Genomic DNA, 22,740 nt, shown 5'->3' on the forward strand with positions numbered 1-22,740 from the left:
TTTTATTTTTTGGTTCAGCTTTCAGAGGTTCTCTCTTTTTACCTACCCACCTGTCTATTTATACTGGTGTTTAAGAAGGCTTGTATTTCTGCTGTAATGATTACCGTACGTATCTCTAGATAATATCCTTAGTCTTTTCTTTTCAGGCTATGTGTGTTGGTTCTCTACAATAATCAGTATTGAAATTGGCTAGAAAACTCTTCTTCCCTCTCCATCCCCCAGATATCTGATATGAATGTTGGTTTACTTCTGGTTAATAATTATATGACAATCAGACAGTAAGCTGATTCTTGTCATATAGACCCCCCAGTCTCCGATATTCGATAGATATTATGTCCCTGTGTTGTCAGCACGCACAGCCATTATACACGATAGCACATCCTTTATCACCATCATTTAGTCTCCGTTCTATGGAGAAATATACATTCCGCATACACTGGTCCTTACGTTGACCTCCCCAATCTCTTTGTCTGAAACTCTCTAGCAGCTTCCTCAGAAAGGGTTCATTGGAACAATATTCCCTGAGGATGCTACTTTGTGGCCTTTATACCTCAACGTTCCTTGTCAGTTCCACACCCAACTTGGACGGCAGTCTAGCAGTTTGTTCACCCAGGTACCCTGCCGACCTCCAGTGGGTCCAGTGATACTCCAGGCAGCTCAGTCCCTGCAAACCCCGCAGGCAGGTCACTCTCCAGAGCCGCCCCCCGGCCCCAGTTCGGGTGGGGAGCCTCTCCCAAGTCCTCCCTCCGTTCGTGGTGCCCTCTGAAGAGCGGCTATGAATCCATCCATCATATTAAGTTGTCCCTTTTCTGTCCCCTGATAGCAGGCCAACATCTCTTCTCTTTGTCACATGCAAGTGTCCTGTGCTCTCTGCCTCACATGTGCCTCCTAAGGTGGTTGACTGTCTGGCTTAAAAAAACACAAAACCCTCTGCGCCTTTGTCAGGTCTGTGTCAGGTGCACGGGATGGCCAAGTACCGTTTCTGTGTCTTCCTTTGCACACCCCTTCCTGCTGCAGTGCTTCCCCTGCACACATCTGGTCACTCCACACGACTTACCACTGCACTCATACAAAACCTAAGGTGTCTTTCCACTTACCCCCGTGCATGGAGGCTTTATGATTAGAAGGAGAAAAATAGTTAAATTCTTTGGGGAAATCAAACTTTGAGAAGGTTTAAAGCAACTCAAAAATTGCAAAAGCTCTTAAAACTCCAACTCTGAAAAGTTTCTTGTAATTTTATGAATAGTCTCTCTATATCGTCTGTTCACTGCAAGGGTGACTCTAAGTCCAGGAAAACGATCATCTCAAATACAGTAGCTTAGTGTCCAGATGAAAAATATACTTCACACCTTTCAGTGCAAAAAATGACACACTTCTTTAGATAACAACTGCATCTCCTAACTTTGGGTTTTCACAAGTCTTTGAACACCGATAAAATTTACTAGCATGGTAACAAATCTGCAGAGAGAAAACATTCCCAAGTTCTCAGAAAACTAACCTGAGATGTATTCATTGACACTGTCATTTTGAGGACTTGGTATCAAGAGAGCAAATAAAGGATCTCAAGGCTTATCTCTGTCCAGTGGACCAAGTGCTGGTCCAAGTTGATGGTCCAGTTTGCTTCCCAGCCACGGATGCGCTTCCAGCCAGTGAGTCCTTCAGGCCCTCCTGTCACAGAGAAGACCCAGCTTCAGCGGAAGACTCTTCTCCCAGGGAGCCTTAGGTGTGGCTGCCAGGGAGCAGGGGGCATCTGCCTTCCTGACGCTCAGGAGTTTTGAAAGAAGAAGAGATACAGCTGATTTTAAACTGCCCATTCCCCTTCCTACTCTGCAGCATCCAAACATTGTTTTACTCAGATCATTTCACTGCTGTGAATGTTTTGCATTAAGGTTCTTAGGAGAACACGGTGAAGAATAATCATTAAATAGGGCCCCATGATGCACTGGTCACATTCCATTAAAAGAAAAACTCACACTACATATGCATGTGGTTAATGACAAGTTGTATTTGATGCCAAGATTTTAAAAAACACTATTTTGACATTAAAATGTGTTCTTCTCTGTATTAATGGCCTATGTCTTCTGAGTTTTCTTTTCGAGGTTTTCTACATTTTCCTTTTTAGAACGAAGAAAATCTGAAAGTCCTATCATGCCATCCTTTCTAGAGTCTCTAAATTGGAAACAGATAAAGACACTTATTAGTAATTTCTTACTGCACACAATACAATTTTTATGGAATACAGTATAATTTATAAGTTTTACCTTAAAAAATTGATAATTTATGGTCTCAAATCAGTAATTCTTACCTCTAAAAATAAAGCACTCTATTCTCTTTTACAAAAAACGCACATATCTTTCTAGGTGAAAAACTCAGTACTATGTTTGCAGTTTTTTCTTTATTGACAACTCAAATTTTAGTCACTAGTATAACAAAAGTATCTTTCTATTTTAAGCATTGGTCCAGTAAAACTCAAAGGACTGTCTTAAGTCTATGAAACTTTGGCACTGATGAGTATATCTTTTGATTTTTTATCTATAGATAAAAGATGGTGAACATTAGTAAATTTCTACTAGCAACTTAGTAGATGTAAAAACACTGAACTGTAACAATGCTGATTTTCCACATCAGTGGGAAAATTAGAGCTGTCTTGAGGGCTCATATTTAAAAGTAAAAGGAACACAAGTTAGCGGTTCTAAAATATATTTTACCGTAAAAAGGAACCATCTCTTACGGGCCCAGGGGAACCACACCTGTGGGAGAGCCTCCCACTGTGGCCGCTTGGCAACGGGCCGAGAGGATGGGGATTGGACCATCCTCTGCTCCGGAGCAGGGGAATCCCGTTATTGTCTGTATTTCAAACACCAGGTTATAAACCCCGACCTCCCAGCCGGCAGTTAAATGCCCTTCTTTTTACCTTCAGCCCCTCCCTGTGGAGGTCAAGCCTACCTCCCCGTTCCTGGGAGTGTGAGCTGTACCCGCGTGGGTAGCTGGAGGCCACACTTCAGCTCCTCTGTCCCCATCACTCCTCGGAAATCACCGGTGCCAGGGGCACAGTGACCTCTGTGGCCAGCGTAAGGGACAGCTTTGGGGTCTGCCGCTCTGGACAAGGCCCCTCACTGCCCGCCCCCTCCCCCAAGCCTTTCCTGGCATCACTTCCCCCGCTTCACTCTTCCTGCTTCAGGTCCTCCTTACTCACTGCCCCCACCTCAAAAAGGCTGGACTCCCGCTGCCCCACCCTTGGTGCTCTCCTCATACTGGGATGCCCGGCGTCCCCCTGGGAGGATCCCAGCCTGGGTCTGAGCTCCCTGACACGTCCTGCAGCACCCCCCGCCCCGACCCCGCCACAGGCCCATCAACTCACAAGTACTGCCGCCCCCAGGTCCTTCCTGGGAGAGACACAAACATCCACCCGGGCGGGAGCCACTTGGGCATCCTGGAAGGCTCTCTCCCCTCACTCCTCACCTCCAGTCAGCCACCCAAATCCAAGCAGCACTAAAAAGCCTCTCGCTTCTTTGTCAGCTCTTTTCCAGACCTTCGCAGAAACCTCCTAGCTAGTCCCCTTACATCTGCTGCTCAAGGGGTCTTCTAACCAAAATTCACCACCACGCTCCCTAAGACCTTCTATGGATCCCTAGTGCCACCAGACATAACCCGAACTCCTTAGAGGCTCCCGTGTCCCGCCATCTCCACCACCCGTGGGGTGCATTCACCGATGTCCCCCCAGCACCGCTCCGCGTGCAGACGCCACCCCAGGCTGCTGAACCCGCCGCATGGCTGTGCTCCACGCACAGCACGGAAGACGGCTTCACGGTGGGACCCAGGGCGGAAGGTGCTGCCTCATGGGCAGAGCCCCTTAGGGGAGGCCTTGCTGAGCTGAGGACCCTCGGCAGCTGTGCAGATGGGCGGGGTGTCTGAGGCCAGGGCAGAGGCCTGGAGTCGGGGCAAGCTTTGTCTTCTCCAAACCCAGGGCGGCGTGTGGCTGAAGCGCCGCGGGCGGGAGAGACGCACAGGCAGCGCTCACCAGGCAAACGGTGGCGGGTCGGGCAGGAATCAGCCCCTGGGCGCGAGAGGCCGGGAAGGCGTGGCGGGGACGTGACTCGAGTCATCATTCCCGGGGACGGTGGCCGCCGTGTGGGGAACGGCCGAGCTGGGGAGGTGCAGGCGGGAGAACCGGTGGGGCCAGAACCAGGGGCAGCGGCGGGTCCCGGGGGGAGGGGTCGGGGGGAAGGGGCTTCCGTCGAGAGTCACCCACGTCTTGTCCTGACCTAGTGGGGGGACGGTGACGCGGTCCACAAGCGGGGAAGCAGAACTGCGGAGGGGAAGGTCCGGGGGATATGGAGTTCTGTTGGGACGTGTTAATAAGCCTGACGTGTGCACCGGACCCACCTACACGGCCGAGGAGAGGGCGAGCGGGCGCTGTGACATCCGAGTGTGGAGGTCAGCGGCCAGACAGGGGCCGCGTGCCAGGAGGGGCTGGGGTCCCCGCGGGAGGGGACAGGAGAGGGGAACGGAGGGCCGGGCTCGGAGGCTGGCCACAGGGAGGGGGACAGGAGGGCTCTGGTCAGTGCGTGAGTGTGAGCCGCTCTGGGGCCTGGTCGGGGACGGCAGCAGGGGCAGGGGGCGGTCCCCAGGTCAGACGGCTTTAGCAGGACGCCAGGCCCCCCCTCGGGCTCGTCCTCGGTGAGCGGGCGGCACGAGCGGGGCGGCACGGGGCGGCGGGGCTCAGGAAAGAGGAGGATCAGGGAGGGGCGACCGCTGGCAGCGGGCAGATTCCCCTGGGACGGGCGAGGAGAGGGCCAGGGAGTCGTGGTGTCTGGGGAGACGGGGAGGCCCAGGAGGATGAAGGAACCGTGGCCGCCAGACGGAGGTCTGAGAGGTCAGACTGCGGGGCCGGCCGCAGGTGTGTGGAGAGGCGGAGAGAGACCGAGGCGCCGCAGCTTCGAGGGGGAGGGGAGAGGTTGCCACGTCGGTGGATGACGGACCAGAGGGAGGAAAAATGGGAGGACGGGGTCTGGAGGCCCAGTCCGGTGGCGGGTCCTCAAGGGGGTGCGCTTCTGAAGGGAGGAGGGGAGGAAGGGACAGGGAGGGCTGAGAGGTCAGCTCCGGGGCACCCCAGACGTGGGCGGTTGGGGACGGTGGAGGGCACCGAGCCTGGGAGGTTGTGATGGGCCTGCCGGGCGTGGGCTCTCAGGGGCCAGGCGGCGGAGCTGTCACCGTCACCAGCTCCCAGCGCTGGCTCTCTCGTGATCTGAACCCCCGACTACATCCCGGCACAGAGGCGGCACTGGGAGGCCTGGCGGCACTGGGAGGCCTGGAGGCACTGGGAGGCCTGGCAGCCTGGGGCGCTGCCCTTTCATCACAGGGCCTCCTCCTCCCTCTTGGCTTGCCTGAAGCAGCACCGTCACCACCCTTAGAGGGGCGGCCCTCCCCCCGCGTCCCCCCCCCCCCCGTTAGAGGGGCGGCTCTTCCCCCGCGTCCCCCCGCCCAGAGGGATGGCCCTCCCCCCGCGTCCCCCACCCGTTAGAGGGGCGGCCCTTCCCCCGCCCAGAGGGGCGGCCCTCCCCCCGCGTCTCCCCCATTAGAGGGGCGGCCCTTTCCCCTGCGTCGCCCCCCTTAGAGGGGAGGCCCTCCCCCCGAGTACCCCCGCCGTAGAGGGGTGGCCCTTCCCCCGCGTCCCCCTCCCCCACACACAGGCAGCACAGCACGGGGCGGGGGAGGGCAGAGGGCACGGGGTCTCTCCTCACTCACGCCCTCCACCTGCAGGGACCCATTCGGTGTTTCATTGTTGAGAAATGTATTTACTTTTGAACATGCCCCGGTTTTAAACCATGTGACATCCCGTGTTTAAGAATCAAGATGCGTTTTGGATACATGTTTCTTAAGGACGAGATAAGTTGTCTCCCTCTGAAGTCTGCAGAGACCGGCACAGCCTCCCGAGGCCCGGGTATCCTCAGCATCACTGAGTGACACCTCGGGGCACAGCGTGTGCCGCCTTCCCTTCTACAAAAGGCCGGATTCGCGGGTACCACGTTATCTGAGAGCAGAGAAGAATGGGAAGAAAGAAGTCGTCCCGCCACCGAGACACCTGCGTTCCTGGGCCCTCGAGCACTTACATGCTGTTCTTCAGAGAGGAGAGGTAGGACTCCGTGTCTGATGCAGATATATCCCAGTCGAGTCCCGACAGGTAACGGTAGACGTAGGAGAAAGTCTCAAAGGGAATGCGCGCAGGCCCCCCCTCGGGGTCAGCAGTCAGGATCTCACACAGGTGCTTCATGGCAGTGTTCAATGACTAGAAACACCACAAACCAGGTGGAGAAACGGTTACTACCGGGATTCACTAAACTGAAAGGAAAGACAGCAGCAGAATAAACACCTGAGTACATTTTACAGAAGTTCTCTCAAAAGTACATCCTCTCGGTGTGAATTAAGAACTAGGGGAATTTATAATTGCCTTAAGAAAGAAAAAGAAAAGGGTTGATCGAGATGTCTTGTAATTGGCCTGAAAAAAATTTGATTCCCAGATTTTATTTTATTTATTTATTTTTTAAATAGAGTTAATTATTTTATTTATTTATTTTTGGCTGCATTGGGTCTTCGTTGCTGCACGCAGGCCTTCTCTAGTTGTGGCGAGTGGGGGCTACTCTTCATTGCAGTGTGCGGGCTTCTCATTGCAGTGGCTTCTCTCATTGCGGAGCATGGGCTCTTGGCATGCGGGCTTCAGTAGTTGTGGCACATGGGCTCAGTAGTTGTGGCTCACGGGCTCTAGAGCGCAGGCTCAGTACTTGTGGTGCACGGGCTTAGTTGCTCCGTGGCATGTGGGATCTTCTTGGACCAAGGATTGAACCCGTGTCTCCTGCATTGGCAGGCGGATTCTCAACCACTGTGCCACCAGGGAAGCCCCCAGATTTTATCTTATGTTAAATGGGAATGACTCTTATAGCAGAAATTAACACAATACTGTAAATCAACTATACCTTAATAGAAAAAAATCTAATGAGGAAAAAAATAAAAGAATTAAAAATTTTTTTTAAAAAATGGGAATGACTTGGGACATCCCTGGTGGCACTAACATCGAGCAGCTGCCACTGTAGGGAGGACAGAGCTCAGACAGCAAGCCTAGGAGACAGACTAGAACCCTCCAGAGAAGCTCCCGTGGGAATGAATCTGGGCTGCACTCACAAGGAGAAACAGCAAGAAAAAACCGGTGGGATGGCTACAGAGGACAGTCCCCAGGGGAAAGGTGCAGGTTTAGGGAAAGTCGCACGCAGACCTGCTTGACCAGAACAGTGACTGTGGGGGAAGTACATCCCATGGCCTCAGGGACACGCAAAGGGCCGGAGCCAGCTCTGTGTAAATTTTAAACCACACATTCATTCTCTCTCAGTGTCTGCGGGTCAGGAGCCTCGGCACTGCTTTGCCGGGCCCTCTGTGAGGCTCCAATCGGGTGGCAGCAAGGGTTTGGTTCTCATCCAGAGGCTCGACTGGTGAGGGATCCACTTGCAGCCGCCCTTAGGGAAGGGCAGAACTCACTCCCTGGGGCTGTAGGACTGGAACGGGGCTGGACTCTTACTGGCTGTTGGCCGGAGACCCCCCTGAGCTCTGAAAGGCTGCCTGCAGTTCCCGACACGGGGATCTCCCTGAGGTCCTCTTACAACACAGCAGCTTGCTTCTTCGAGCGCCAGGAGCTGGACCAGGTTCTCATGGTCAATATCAGAGAAAAATCACCTGTGCTTCCGGCAGCAGGAGAGGAAAGGCAGGGGGACTGAAATGAGGTTCTTGCACAGAAGTTGCGAATGGCTGGCACCCTCCACGTCCCAGGGACCCTCTGAGAGCCTGACTTGGCATCTCATTTACTCGTTACGGTAACCTCATGAGATGAGGCCAAGGGGGCCCAGAGAGGCTAACTTGTCCCAGGTAAGCCAGCTGGGACGGGACGCAGGCAGCCAACCTCCTGAGCTTGGCCGTGACCACCACATTCCACCACCGCCAACAGTCACTGGGCTGGCTCAGGGAGCGAGTGACAGGGCTTACACGTGCCTGGGTTCCAGGCATTCGGCTGGACCATAGGAGCACATCTCCCCCATCGCCATCAGCTGGGACTCGGGGCGTCTGCAAAGCTACCAGCCATGCCCCGCCCCGACCGACAGCCCTGCTGAGACAGAATGCACTGGGGTGGGGCTGGGGCAATGGCGCAGTCCTGACGTTAGCCCAACTCTGCGGGCGGAACGATGCTCTAGTTAGAAAAATGACGGCATTCATTTCTCCAAGGAAAACTGCCCACGCCAGGCCCCCGATAGGCTGTCCTGAGGGAGGACTTGGTGAAAACAAAATTGCGTATTTTACTGGCTCCTTGCTTGAAACGTCTCAGGGACGCATTGCTACATTAGATGCTGCTGTTTTAGCCCACACAGCGGAGGGCAGTCGTCGCGAGGGTGGGACCTGGGGCGGTGGGGGGAGGTAGCTGGCGAGGAGCCTGCACAGGAGCGCTGGGTGACTGATGTTCCAGCGCTTCCGAGGAAGAGGTATTTAAGGAAAAAACACATCAAAGTGTTCTGGCATCACTTCCCTCTGCAAAGGCGAGATGACATTACCAGTGTTGACGTTTCTGGCAAAAAGATTTGCAGCAATTTTTACACCCTAAAGGATTCATGAGGCACCTTGCCTGGTTTGGGGACTTTGTTTCCTACAACAGATTTCTCACTTCCAAGGGTTGTGGGCTGTCAGGCTACTGGCTCACCAGCCACAAGGACGGACCCCTCCCTGGCCAGCGCCCCCTTCTCCAACCGCCTGCCCATTATTCCCTGGTTGGAAATTCGTCCAGGAGGAGGTGGCTGCACTGTCTGCAGCCCAGAGTGCACGCCTGAGCCAGATCTCAAATCCAAGTGGAGACGCGTGAGAAACACAGGCGCTGCGGCCTCCTGAGCATCTCCAGTGCCAGTTCCGTGGGTTTTTCCAGTTTCAGAATTACAGCTGCTCTCGTGACGATACCATGAGCCACCTCACAGCTCCCACCATGTCCCTTTTTGCTGCAGGAAAATAGCAATGTGGACAATATCCTGACTGACCCTTTGAACAGAGTCAGGACCATGGGGGTCTCTCTCCTGCCCTGTGGCCTGAGCTCAGGGTCACACAGCGGCACTGATTCCAAATCTCAGTTTTAAAAAGCCTACAACACAGAGTTAAAATGAAAAAGGGGAAGTAACTGACACTGCAGAAATACAAAGGATCATGAGAGATTACCACAAGCAACTCTATGCCAATAAAATGGACAACCTGGAAGAAATGGACAAATTCTTAGAAAAGCACAACCTTCCGAGACTGAACCAGGAAGAAATAGAAAATATAAACAGACTAATCACAAGCATTGAAATTGAAACTGTGATTAAAAATCTTCCAACAAACAAAAGCCCAGGACCAGATGGCTTCACAGGAGAATTCTATCAAACATTTAGAGAAGAGCTAACACCTATCCTTCTCAAACTCTTCCAAAATATAGCAGAGGGAGAGACACTCCCAAACTCATTCTACGAGGCCACCATCACCCTGATACCAAAACCAGACAAAAATGTTACAAAAAAAGAAAACTACAGGCCAATATCACTGATGAACATAGATGCAAAAATCCTCAATAAAATACTAGCAAACAGAATCCAGCAGCACATTAAAAGGATCACACACCATGATCAAGTGGGGTTTACCCCAGGAATGCAAGGATTCTTCAGTATACACAAATCAATCAACGTGATACACCATATTAACAAATTGAAGGAGAAAAACCATATGATCATCTCAATAGATGCAGAAAAAGCTTTCAACACCCATTTATGATAAAAACTCTCCAGAAAGGAGGCATAGAGGCAACTTACCTCAACATAATAAAGGCCTTTTATGACAAACCCAGGGCCAACATCGTTCTCAATGGTGAAAAACTGAAACCATTTCCACTAAGATCGGGAACAAGACAAGGTTGCCCACTCTCACCACTCTTATTCAACATAGTTTTGGAAGTTTTAGCCACGGCAATCAGAGAAGAAAAAGAAATAAAAGGGATCCAAACCGGAAAAGAAGAAGTAAAGCTGTCACTGTTTGCAGATGACATGATACTATACGTAGAGAACCCTAAAGATGCTACCAGAAAACTACTAGAGCTAATCAGTGAATTTGGTAAATTTGCAGGATACAAGATTAATGGACAGAAATCTCCTGCATTCCTATACAATAATGATGAAAAATCTGGAAGAGAAATTAAGGAAACACTCCCATTTACCACTGCAACAAAAAGAATAAAATACCTAGGAATAAACCTACCTAGGGAGACAAAAGACCTATATGCAGAAAACTATAAGACACTGATGAAAGAAATTAAAGATGATACAAACAGATGGAGAGATATACCATGTTCTTGGACTGGAAGAATCAATACTGTGAAAATGACTCTACTACCAAAAGCAATCTACAGATTCAATGCAATCCCTATCAAACTACCACTGGCATTTTTCACAGAACTAGAACAAAAAAATTCACAACTTGTATGGAAATGCAAAAGACCCCAAATAGCCAAATCAATCGTGAGAAAGAAAAACAGAGCTCGAGGAATCAGGCTCCCTGACTTCAAACTATGCTACAAAGCTACAGTAATCAAGACAGTATGGTACTGGCACAGAAACAGAAATACAGATCGATGGAACAGGATAGAAAGCCCAGAGGTAAACCCACACACATATGGTCACCTTACCTTTGATAAAGGAGGCAAGAATATACAATGGAGAAAAGACAGCCTCTTCAATAAGTGGTGCTGGGAAAACTGGACAGCTACATGTAAAAGAATGAAATTAGAACACTCCCTAACACCACACACAAAAATAAACTCAAAATGGATTAAACACCTAAATGTAAGATCAGACACTATAAAACTCTTAGAGGAAAACATAGGAAGAACACTCTATGACATAAATCGCAGCAAGATCCTTTTTGACCCACCTCCTAGAGAAATGGAAATAAAAACAAAAATAAACAAATGGGACGTAATGAAACTTAAAAGCTTTTGCACAGCAAAGGAAACCATAAACAAGATGAAAAGACAGTCCTCAGAATGGGAGAAAATATTTGCAAATGAAGCAACTGACAAAGGATTAATCTCCAAAATATACAAGCAGCTCATGAGCTCAATATCAAAAAAAAAAAAACAACCCAATCCAAAAATGGGCAGAAGACCTAAATAGACATTTTTCTAAAGAATATATACAGATTGCCAAGAAACACATGAAAGGCCACTCAACATCACTAATCATTAGAGAAATGCAAACCAAAACTACCATGAGGTATCACCTCACACCAATCAGAAAGGCCATCATCAAAAAATCTACAAACAATAAATGCTGGAGAGGGTGTGGAGAAAAGTGAACCCTCTTGCACTGTCGGTGGGAATGTAAATTGACACAGCCACTATGGAAAACAGTATGGAGTTTCCTTAAAAAACTAAAAATAGAACTACCCTATGACCCAGCAATCCCACTACTGGGCATATACCCTGAGAAAACCATAATTCCAAAAGAGTCATGTACCACAATGTTCATTGCAGCTCTCTTTACAATAGCCAGGACATGGAAGCAACATGAGTGTCCATCGACAGATGAATGGATAAAGAAGATGTGGCACATATATACAATGGAATATTACTCCCCATAAAAAGAAACGAAATTGAGTTATTTGTAGTGAGGTGGATGGACCTAGAGTCTGTCATACAGAGTGAAGTAAGTCAGAAAGAGAAAAACAAATACTGTATGCTAACACATATATATGGAATCTGAAAAAAAAAATGGTTCTGAAGAACCTAGGGGCATGACAGGAATAAAGACGCAGATGTAGAGAATGGACTTGAGGATATGGGGAGGGGGAAGGGTAAGCTGGGACGAAGTGAGAGAGTGGCATGGACATATATACACTACCAAACATAAAATAGATAGCTAGTGGGAAGCAGTCGCATAGCACAGGGAGATCAGCTCGGTGCTTTGTGACCACCTAGAGGGGTGGGATAGGGAGGGTGGGATAGGGAGGGTGGGAGGGAGACATAAGATGAAGGATATATGGTGATATATGTATACGTATAGCTGATTCACTTTGTTATACAGCAGAAACTAACACAAAAATGTAAAGCAATTATACTCCAATCAAGATGTTAAAAACAAAAACTAAAAAGCCTGCGAGCCTTTTTGTTTCCTTATCCTCGCAGCTTTCCTAATTTACAACGTGGTCCTGGGGATTACGGCCGGTGCCGCAGGGAGACACACATTCTCCAGTTGGCCGGACATGGTGCTGGAGTGAAGCCAGACCATCAGGCTGAAGGGACGGAGGGGCTACCAGGCCCAGCATCCGCCAACCCCACCCCCGCTTCCCCACAGAGGAGACGCTCAGCCTGTGGGGCAGCGAGCCCAGGGGCCCACGATCAGCTGCTTGGTCAGCAGAGGCAGTTCCTAAACATGCCTGCGGCTGGACGCCTGCACTCACGTCAGGGCCACATCTCTGCACTGGCCGCGGGGATGGGCGTCTCAGAATGGACTCGAGAGGCCCAGCGGGACCCTGAACTGGGGGCCCCGGGGAGAGCGAGCCAGGTGCTGCCTGCAGTGCACAGGGCATCTCGACGCGTCACAGACAGCGGACCCAACAGGCGGAGTGGACGCCGTGGAGTGGACGGGGCAGCAGGAGTCTCTGTGGCGCGTGCGGGCAGAGCAGCCAGACTGCAGCTGGTCCAGAGCCAGAGCTGTTGGGAGGCTGACACAAAGATTTCTGGGGTGCGGATCACGTGAGGACATAAAACGGTATCAGTGGGAAGGCCTAGATGTTACTCTCTGACACGGTGTCCCAACCTGAGGGCGGTGCACTCCCTGGGCTACAGGGGTATCCTCAGGGGCCCCTCCATCCCCCGCGTCTACCGATGGCGGCACCTCCGGAGCCCGTGGTCTGAGTCCGAATCCTGCCTGACCAACTCCACCTGCAGCGCCGAGCCTCTGCCCACAGCTCACCACCCTGCGATTCGGAGAACAGGACTCTCCTCCAAGGGCTGCTGGGAGGACAAAAGAGAAAACAGACAAAGGGCTCCGAACATTCCCGCACCTGGTAAGAACGCTAGAAACGCTGGCCGTTCGTAAGCAGTACGTTCTAATGGGAAATTACGTGACAGGCGCATGTGTTGGCAGCTGTACACACGGAGGGATGCTCTCGTGAATGAAGTGCAAAGGCTTTTCAAACCCGAACCAGAGGCAGGTGGGTAGTCTGTCATTACGGGCTTTGTCAGTCGTGTGTGGGTGCAATGGGGACTTGGGCCACACGTTTTTACATTACAAAAAAGATGTCCATACTTCAAAAAACAGATGACAAATGTTGATCCACCTCTTAAATGCTTAGGACCCCTGATGGGGCTGCAGAAACCTAAGGTGAAGGTCACAACACAGACTTGTTTTCGCTTCGCCCGGCAAGGGAGAGGTGCCCACAGACACGGCCGGCCCCCGACGCTCCCCCACCCCGTCTGAAGCTTCGATGTGAGAACCAGAGCAGCGCTCGGGGCTTCGATGATGTACCAGACGTCCCTCCACGGGCAGGGGGTGTCGGGACGCTCGGCACTCAGGGCGAGGCCCACAGGAAGCCACACTGACAGACGTCCGTGGAAGGAACAGAGGGTGAACGACGCGTGTGGCTCAGACATCTGAGGTTCCAATCTTTGCAGAGAACTCGGTTCATCTGACTAGATGGCTCCGAAGAGCAACTGAAGAGCCACAAGCCGTGAGACGCCGTGGAGTGGGCGGGGCAGCAGGAGTCGCTACGACACGTCCAGGCAGAGCGACCAGCGTCCAATTTCACAGCAGTCCTGTGTGCGACGAGGTGGACAGCAGTGACCCACGAAAGAGTCCTCCTCACCTCGCTTCACTTCTTCATCCGCTCCTTTGTGAAGGTTTTCTTTCTTAAGCATAAAGACAAATGCTAAGATGCCAAATTAGATGAAGAAGCGTCTCCCAGAAGTCACAGCACTGTGCTCCGGGGGCATCTCCAAGCTACCCCGCCAATGCGGGCACTCAGTGCATCAACAAAACAAGTGCCACCTTGGGCCTGGCTCCTCCTGGCCCCCGTGGACCCAGAGCACGGCTGTCAGCCCTGCACTTGGGGTACGGGGGTGGGCAGGCCAGGGCAGAGCTGGCATCTCAGGCTGCGAACACGCCTGGATATGAAAGTATGAAAGGTTCCCCGCTTTCCACAGTGAGAAGGGGGCCACTGGCACCAGGAGAGAGTCAAAGGCCAACAGCAAAGACTCCTGGCAGAGGTGGCTTCCTCAGGGGACAGGCCAGGGTCCCACACTGGCTGACGGGGATAAGTGACACGTTATAGGAAGACTAGAGAAGCGTGTGTGTGCTGTTTCCCTGTCCCTTCCCCAGTAGTCACTTCAGAAAGGAAGCTCCATCCTTAACAAATGTCTCCATCTAGTGTCACACCCCACACACAGTAAGAGGTCTTATCTTACAAAACAGGCTTGGTTTGGTTTGAAATCTAATGGCTGATTCTCCTGAGTAGGGAGGTAGAAATTACAAAGATGGATCCCCAAATATGAAATAGTCTAATTTCTCATCATTATAAAAATCTAAATTTCACAACTAAGTTTAGAGGAGCAAACCATAAAATCAAATATTAGTTATTAATTTTATATTATTAAAATCTTGCTTCCAGAGTTCCAGATGAACAAAGCAACATAAAATTTCCTCCAATAGGGCTTCCCTGGTGGCACAGTGGTTGAGAATCTGCCTGCCAGTGCAGGGGACACGGGTTCAAGCCCTGGTCCAGGAACGTCCTACATGCTGCAGAGCAACTAAGCCCGTGCGTCACAACTACTGAGCCCGTGAGCCACAAATACTGAGCCCGTGAGCCATAACTACTGAGTCTGCGTGCCACAACTACTGAAGCCCGCACACCTAGAGCCCATGCTCCACAACAAGAGAAGCCACTGCCATGAGAAGCCCGCGCACCACAACGAAGAGTAGCCCCCGACCGCTGCAACTAGAGAAAGCCGCGCGCAGCAACGAAGACCCAATGCAGCCAAAAATAAATAAATTTATTTAAAAAAAAATTTCCTCCAATGAAACCCCGCTGGGATTCTCCCTGGTGGCCTCTGAGCCTAGAGGAGGGAACTTGGTCTGAGGTGTCCAGCCCAGGGCTGACCGCTCTCTCTATGGCTGACCGGAAACACCGCCTGTGGGCAGGTACACAGCAAAAGGGAGCGACTAGCCTAACACCCGACTTTACTGGGGTTTCAGAGGTTCTCGCTGGGACCACTAACAGAAGCAGTAAATTGCACTATATTCACACAGCAGAGGAGATGAATGAACCACAGCGTCTGTAATGATACAGATGAATAAAGAGAAATCTACTTGGCAGTGAAAAAAAGTTCCAGAAGATTAGTAACAACATAAAGTTAAAACCAACTAAATGATGTATTTCTTGGGGTCCATATGGGATCAATGGGAAGCGTGAGATCAGGGGAGCTGATGCTTCAGGTGTGGGCGGCAGGGGGACGGGTTGGAGGTTAGTTGCCGGCGGTTAGTTGTGTTAGTGGTCACGTGAGGTAGTGTTACATAAAGTAATTCTTAAAAGTTAAAACAGAATTAAGGAGGCTGATGCGTGGACCCGAGACGAGGGCACCCCATGAAGTGAGGACTAAGAGTTAGCCAGTTACGTGCTCTGGGGTCCAAAGACTGAAGGGAGAGGGTAGCAAACTTTGCTCGTCTCTGCAGTAAAGGGAGCTAGCTCTCTTTTCTCAACCCCTTTCTTCACAAACTTAAAGTGGTAACTTTCCCTGCACTTGACCTGTGTGTCTCACAGGGTGACTCAAATACTAAGGCTAAAGAGAGATTCTAGACTTCCACCCCCTCCCTACCACACCCACCTCCCTTAAGGAACGTCTGTGTCTTCATTCCTTTTTCTTCTTCGTCTTTTTTTTTTTTTTTTTTTGGCCGAGCCACCTGGCTTGTGGGATGATCATAGCTCCCCAACCAGGGATCAAACCCATGCACCCTGCAGTGGAAGCGCAGAGTCTTAACCACTGGACCACCAGGGAATTCCCTGTGTCTTCATTCCTAAGTTGTATGAGTTATACTTTTTAACATCAGCAAGGTACCTACAGTATTAGTTACTAATAACAGATTTTAACTAAAATAGAAAATAATCTTATGCCTCTTTGCACAGATGAGGGCAACATAGTATCATTTACCAAGTGACATGTAGTTTAATAAAAGTCACTGATGCATTCTCTTCTAAAAACTAAACACATTTTAACAGTATCTGTATGGTTTGTCTACTGTTAACATCTTTTAAATTGAGGCATTCATAAGTACTTAACTTCTGTAAACTAAAGTAACTATAAGCCTAAAATACAATAAACATCTGAAAAAAATTGCTTTTCTAAGACAAGATTACTAAAGTAATGAAAGTGTTGCTTCGGTTACTGAAACACCTAAATCATTTTTAAGCCAGGCCTATGAGCACACAGAATTATTAATATGCTACTTATAGGTACGTACCCCACCAAGCATGCTGCATCCAAGCGCTAAAAATTTTATCTCCTCGATTTTGTCTTCGCAAGGATCCAACTGCAAGAGAGCTCTGAACTTTTCTACTGGCAGGCACAGATTTTTCCATTTCTGCTCAAGATCTGCTAATTCCACATATTCCTTGTGGCTACACTGTTTAGAAAACACAGCATGACACAATCTACGTTAAGTTTAAAAGCCCCAAGAAGTAATAGAACGCTCTTGAAGACTTAAACAGAGCACCCATCCCCTTTCAAAGATGAACTCTGAATTCACTGCACCATTAGCCCTGGGGAGGGGAGGGGGGGATGTGTGTGTCTGGGGACAGGGGATGCTGCACAGGCAGAGAAAGGGGCTGGGAACTAGAGACTGGCAACAAGTTACTTCTCAAGAGAAAAAAGGACTGGGAAACAAACATGGCATAATGTTATGACTTAATAAAATGGGCACACAGACATGGCATACATGATTCTCTATTGTCTGCCTGAAATACTTCACAATACAAATAAAACTCCAATAAATCAAATAAAATCCAACCCTGAAACATGCTAACAGTTAAATGGGGTAAATCTCAACACTGAAAATAAATTTATTCCTTCTACTCTTTTAGACAACTTCGTGAAAACTGGTAACTCCTGTGATCTGCTAGCAATATTCTGCGTGAAAGAGGTTTGAGCAACTTTAGCATGTCTTTTCCCAAACTACCCCTTGCAGTGATTATTCGTTTTCCCTTAAACTAGACATGGGAAAATCTAGAAAAACTAGAAATGGGAAAATCTCGTTTCCAGAAGTCACTGCACCCCGAACAGGAACACAGGACTTCGAGATGTATAATGGGGACGAGCCGCTTTAAAACTCAGGGTTATACCACTGAGGTTGTTTTTAGCAACACAGCCCAATCATTCAGATAAAATACACTTTCTATGAACTTTCAAGTGAGATGGTGGGTCTCGAGGGCTCTCAGGAGGGCTGGAAGACAGACGCCCGAGGGCAATCTGTCTTTCAGATGAAGGAGGTGGCAGATTATCATGTTAGCATAGTTTTTACAAACACATATTTCAAGAAGGATCTTGCAACTCCCATGTCTAAAATTTCATATTTTCAGATATTTTTCTTAGTCTAGCAGCCTCTTGCATCTGAATTCGGTATTTAAGAGAAATTATATTTCTATATAATCATGAGTAGCTATCTTGGGTTCTTTAAACCAGAGAGAGGCCCTGAATCCAAGATTCCTTCTTTGAATAAACCTTGAAGGTTTACTGCAGGGAAGGCGGGGCTTGCATGGAGCTTTCTGTGGCGTTTTATCTCAAGTTCAGCTGACTGATAGCAAACTCTTATACCTGCTTGTGCAAAACTTTAAGGAGTCCTTGAGTCAGGCCTGTGTCTGTTTTCTGAGTAGCCATGGGCATTTCGATTCTGTCTTTTACAGGAAGTGGATCTCCTCTTGACAAAGCTGAAAAATACCTGACAACGACAGACATCTCTGAAGGCTCATCAGCACACAACCAGCCCCTGAATTCATGTACTTCTGTCAATGAACCCAGAGGGCGACAGTGACGAGGGAGGACACTGCTGGGTGCCCTGGCCCAGCTCCTGTCCCGGCTCCTCCACTCAGCTCTCGGACTTCACCTCCACCCGTGCCTCAGTTTCTCTGTCTGCACCGCATGGACAATGGCAGCCCCGGTCTCAGGGCCCCGGTAACAGGTGCTACACTTATCCAGCGAACGCCATCAGAGTCCTGAGACTGCCAGGGGATGTGGAGGTCGGGGCCCCGCATGACCCGAGTGCAAGGTCATGGTCCGTCATGCCACTTTGACAGTTGAGGGTCTTGGCCTTGCTTTTTGAGGGGCTTGATTTCAAGCATCTCTGCGCCTATTCAGCTCTAAGGCACCCGGAGCAGGGAAATCACTGTTTGGCTAGGTCAGGTGCGGACCTCCCCCTACCCTTCACTTTTCCTGCCTGTTTTTTTTGTTTGTTTTTTAGTATTTTTTTCCCTTAATTGTTCCTTTCTGGGACACGGATATTACTGCTTAAACTGGGAATAAGCTGGGGCACAGAGACAGTTTGGGGCAACAAGTCAGGAGGGGGTGTACACCTGGGCTCTGGCTGGAGGGGGGCAGGGTGCCAGGCAGGGTCCTTCTGTGAAACTCACTCCCCTTGGGCACGTGTCAGCCGGGGCCGGCGGCTGAAGCCACATCATTTGCTGCCCCCATGACTTTACCTCCATCAAAGAAATGACATATCCAGGAAAACAAAACACTAAATCATCCAGGGCCACAGGTAATAACTTAAAAGATATGAGTAGGGCTTCCCTGGTGGCGCAGTGGTTGACAGTCCGCCTGCCGATGCAGCGGACACGGGTTCGTGCCCCGGTCTGGGAAAATCCCACATGCCGCGGAGCGGCTGGGCCCGTGAGCCACGGCCGCTGAGCCTGCACGTCCGGAGCCTGTGCTCCGCAACGGGAGAGGCCACAACAGTGAGAGGCCTGCGTACCGAAAAAGAAATAAAAATAAAAGATATGAGTAATGATGGCTACCAAAGGGGAAATGGTGGGTGGGGAGATAAACTAGGAGCTTGGGATTAACATACACACTACTCTATGTAAAACAGATAACCAACAAGGACCTACTGTAGAGCACAGGGAACTCAGCTCAATATTCTGTAATAACCTATATGGGTAAAGAATCTGAAAAAGAATGGATAGAATCACTTTGCTGTACAGCCGAAACTAACGCAACACTGTAAATCAGTTCTACTCCAATAAAATTTTTAAAAAAGATATGAGTAAATAGAGACATCTCTGATGTAACAAAATGTAGATAAATAGGTATTTGTTAGGCTAACAGAAATGTTATATCTCATCCCCTTCTTCTCTCTCCACCCCTCAAATTTGACTTTGTTTTCACGCTTTTAGGACAAGTCCAGTCATATTTTGTGAATTTAATAGTCTGAGAGAAAGCTAAAAGGCAGGCAGTTAGACAAACGTGGACCTCAAGACCTACAGGGCCAGGTTGAGGGGGTGCTTCACTTTGCCATGTTCTGAATTAGGGTTTTCAACGATTTCGCGGACTTTACTCCTCACCACGCGTCAAACCAATCACCAGGCTCGGCCCAGCCTCTAGCGCAGCGCCCCTTCCCCAGGAAGGCACTGGCAGCGTCTGGAGACACTTCTGGTTGCCACAAGTTGGGGTGGATGGTGCTTCTGGCACCTGGTGGGGGCAGGTCAGCAGGCCGCCAAGAACCCTCTAATCCACAGGACAGCCCCACGCCCCCCAAAGAGATGTCACTCCAAAGCAGCCATAGAGCTGAGGTGGAGGAAGCCTGCCTGAGTGGCCAGGCCAACTTGTGTCACATGCCCTCGAGTATAAGGCGCACGTGAGCACAAGCCTTCAGGACTCAATGACATCATCAGGTACAGCCAATTAGCCGCTGCGTCGTGGCAGAGGCTGGGGGTGAGGCTCGTCTGAGAAGAACCCTCCCCTGAATGCGTGCTGGAACCTTCCACGGCAGTCTCTTCCAGACGCACCCTGGCTTTCTGCTTTGCTTTCCGCTGCTTTTCCCTTCCTGTCGTGGCCCTCATGTTATACGCTGTTTCCTCTTCTGCCTTGTCTTAACCCCAATCACTATGAAATCTTTCAAAGACCAATTCACCCTCTTCTGGATGACATCTCTCCCTAGCAGATTCTGTTCTGGGAGAGTTGGGACACATGACTAATGCTTGCTTTTTCTCCTAAACTCCAAAACTGCTCTTAAGAGTAATTAGCTGCATGGAACATTCAGAAATTTCTCGATTAAGCCTTTTAAATTAAAGTGAAGCTTAAAATAGTTGTCTCTAAGGTGTTACCAAATGTAATGTTCCAAGAAAAAAAAAAGATTAAATCTTGGAATGTTTGGTAGAGAACAAATAAACTCTTATGAATCAGTTGTATCTCTTATTTAGGCTTGAATAATGGTTAATACTAGAGGCCACAATTTTGGGCAAGAACCCTGAGAGAGTCTTTCAGAAGCAATAGACAGAAGCACTTGTCAGAAGGCAAAGTGCTGGATTAACCAGTAGCCTCTGGTGGCAGGTGCAGTAAGGGCCCCAAAGACATCCTCATCCTAATCCTGGAAGCTGTGGATCTTCTTTTACACGGTAACAGGGAGTTTGCAGATATTGAGTGAGGATTTTTTTTTTGCGGTACGCGGGCCTCTCACTGTTGTGGCCTCCTCTCCCGTTGCGGAGCACAGGCTCCGGACACGCAGGCTCAGCGGCCATGGCTCACGGGTCCAGCCGCTCCGCGGCATGTGGGATCTTCCCGGACCGGGGCACGAACCCGTGTCCCCTGCATCGGCAGGCGGACTCTCAACCACTGCACCACCAGGGAAGCCCGAGTGAGGATTTTGAGATGGGAAAATCATCCTGGCTTATCAGGATGGTTCCTAAATGCAATCACAAGTGTCCCTAGAAGAGGGAGGCAGAGGTAGATGTGAGGATGCCAGTATTGGTGATGGAGGTATGCCAGGAGCCAAACAATGCAAGGAATGCAGCTCTAGAAGCTGGAAGAGGCAAGGGGAGGGATCAGACTCTCCCTAGAACCTCCAGAGAGAGCAAAGTCCCACCAATATCTTGACTGTAGCCTGGGGAAACTGATTTTGGACTTTTGGCTTCCAGAACTGTAAGAGAATAAACGTTTCTTGTTTTAAGCCAACATGTTTGGTGGTTATCTGTTAACAGCAGTCATAGGAAACTAATCCACTTTGGTCACACGGTTTAGGGAAGGTCAGCAAAATTTGACGGGCTAGTTACTAAAAAATATTAAGTTAAATTTATACTGATTCTTGGGACCACAAAATTGAGTTTCCGAGTCTGAATTTGTTTACTGAAAAAGGACAAAGAGCCTTCCTATAAAATCAACAGGGTTTATTTTAATGGTTCTAAGGTCTGTTGAGTTGTGACTTTTAAAGTATTAATGTCTGTTCCTGGAAATGGTTAGAATGTTTGCTGCAAGAAACTGCGAAGATTCATGTGTTGTGAACTAAGCTGGGCAGAGTTTGACCTTATAGCAGCCTTGGGATGGTTACCCCAACGTGAACCAGCCCTTCTGGTTCCAATAAACTCAACAGGTACCTAATCCTGGAGGGTTCTCTGAAGACGAGGAACATAATCATAAGATTCCTCCTTGTAAAAATCATTTCACAAATAAAGAAACTGTGATAGTTTGACTTTGTAACACAATGCAGCAACTTTTTACCCAGTGTAACTGTTTTATAAATTTTAGTCTACCTGCATAAATACCACTCTCCAACAATGGAGCTGTCATTGCTTTGTAGATAAATGAGCACTTTGCAGTAATTTCTGGTCTCGTGGTCAATAAAACCATGATGTTTCCTAGATGATACTTCGGTGTAGATACCACCAATGCTAAAGTGAAAGTTTTGCCGGTACCCTAAGTGTCCCGAGCGTTGGACCACTGGTCCAGGAAGGAGGATTCACTAGGCACGACTGGGCACGGGGACGGGCCGGCTCTCCCAGGCGCTGGCCCTGGGGCGCTTACCCCGCGGACCACTGCAGCACGTCGGCGGGCTGGGTGCGGATCGCAGCCTTGGTGAACTGCTTCAGGATGTCCGGCAGTTCCGGGGGAATGTGGATCTGCTGCGCGCAGAACATGGTGTCGGGAAGAGGCATCGCTCTCCGCAGACCAGGACCAAGCTGGGAAGAATCAAGGTGTGCTGCGGGGCGAGAAAGGGAGGGTTGGTCAGCCTGGGGCGCGGGGGAGACGCGACGGCCACGGGGCTCAGGGCCCGGGGTCCCGGGTCCGGAGTTTGGAGCCTGGGGGAGGACGGGGGTTTAGGGCGGGACCGAGGGCCGGGATCCTGAACCAGGTCGGGGTTCCAGGTTTAAACTGGGCCAGGCCTGGCCGCCCGCCTTTCCCCGGGTTTGGGGTGGGGCCGGGGCCAGGGCCCGGCCGGAATCCTAGGTTTGGGGGCGGGCCGAGAGGCCGGCTTCGTGAGGCGCGGACGGCCGACGAGGGCTCTTACCCGCTCCTCCTCGGGCTCCTCGTAAAATAAGGACCGACCGCCAGTTCTAGCAACAGCCGCGACACGGCAACTGGAGCGCAAGCCGCAGCTACTGCTTCGCAGCGGTATCCAGGCAACCGAGACACGCGCGGGCCCTGCTCCTCTGGCG

The 22,740-nt window shown here is 50.1% G+C and overlaps 1 protein-coding gene across 1 annotated transcript; it reads right to left on the bottom strand.

Annotated features, from left to right (window-relative positions):
• Nucleotides 1-1,985: 1,985 nt before the first annotated feature.
• On the bottom strand, nucleotides 1,986-22,740 carry ROPN1L (rhophilin associated tail protein 1 like). Its single transcript, XM_004274488.4, has 6 exons — nucleotides 22,593-22,740; nucleotides 22,109-22,283; nucleotides 17,912-18,035; nucleotides 16,563-16,724; nucleotides 6,114-6,289; nucleotides 1,986-2,169 (listed from the first exon to the last, which is right to left on the bottom strand). The coding sequence occupies exons 2-6, from the start codon at nucleotides 22,237-22,239 to the stop codon at nucleotides 2,073-2,075; spliced, it is 690 nt and encodes a 229-aa protein (XP_004274536.2). The 5' UTR covers nucleotides 22,240-22,283; nucleotides 22,593-22,740; the 3' UTR covers nucleotides 1,986-2,072.

This window comes from Orcinus orca, chromosome 3 (assembly GCF_937001465.1).
Source record: "Orcinus orca chromosome 3, mOrcOrc1.1, whole genome shotgun sequence".
NCBI lineage: Eukaryota > Metazoa > Chordata > Mammalia > Artiodactyla > Delphinidae > Orcinus > Orcinus orca.

Excerpts from the sequence above, each read along its gene's own strand:
- ROPN1L (XM_004274488.4), bottom strand. The coding sequence starts at position 22,239 with ATGCCTCTTCCCGACACCATGTTCTGCGCGCAGCAGATCCACATTCCC. Across the intron at positions 16,725-17,911 it reads TTAAAGTTTTGCACAAGCAG|TGTAGCCACAAGGAATATGT; the intron begins GTATAAGAGTTT and ends TTTTCTAAACAG. Across the intron at positions 6,290-16,562 it reads GATGCAGCATGCTTGGTGGG|TCATTGAACACTGCCATGAA; the intron begins GTACGTACCTAT and ends TGGTGTTTCTAG.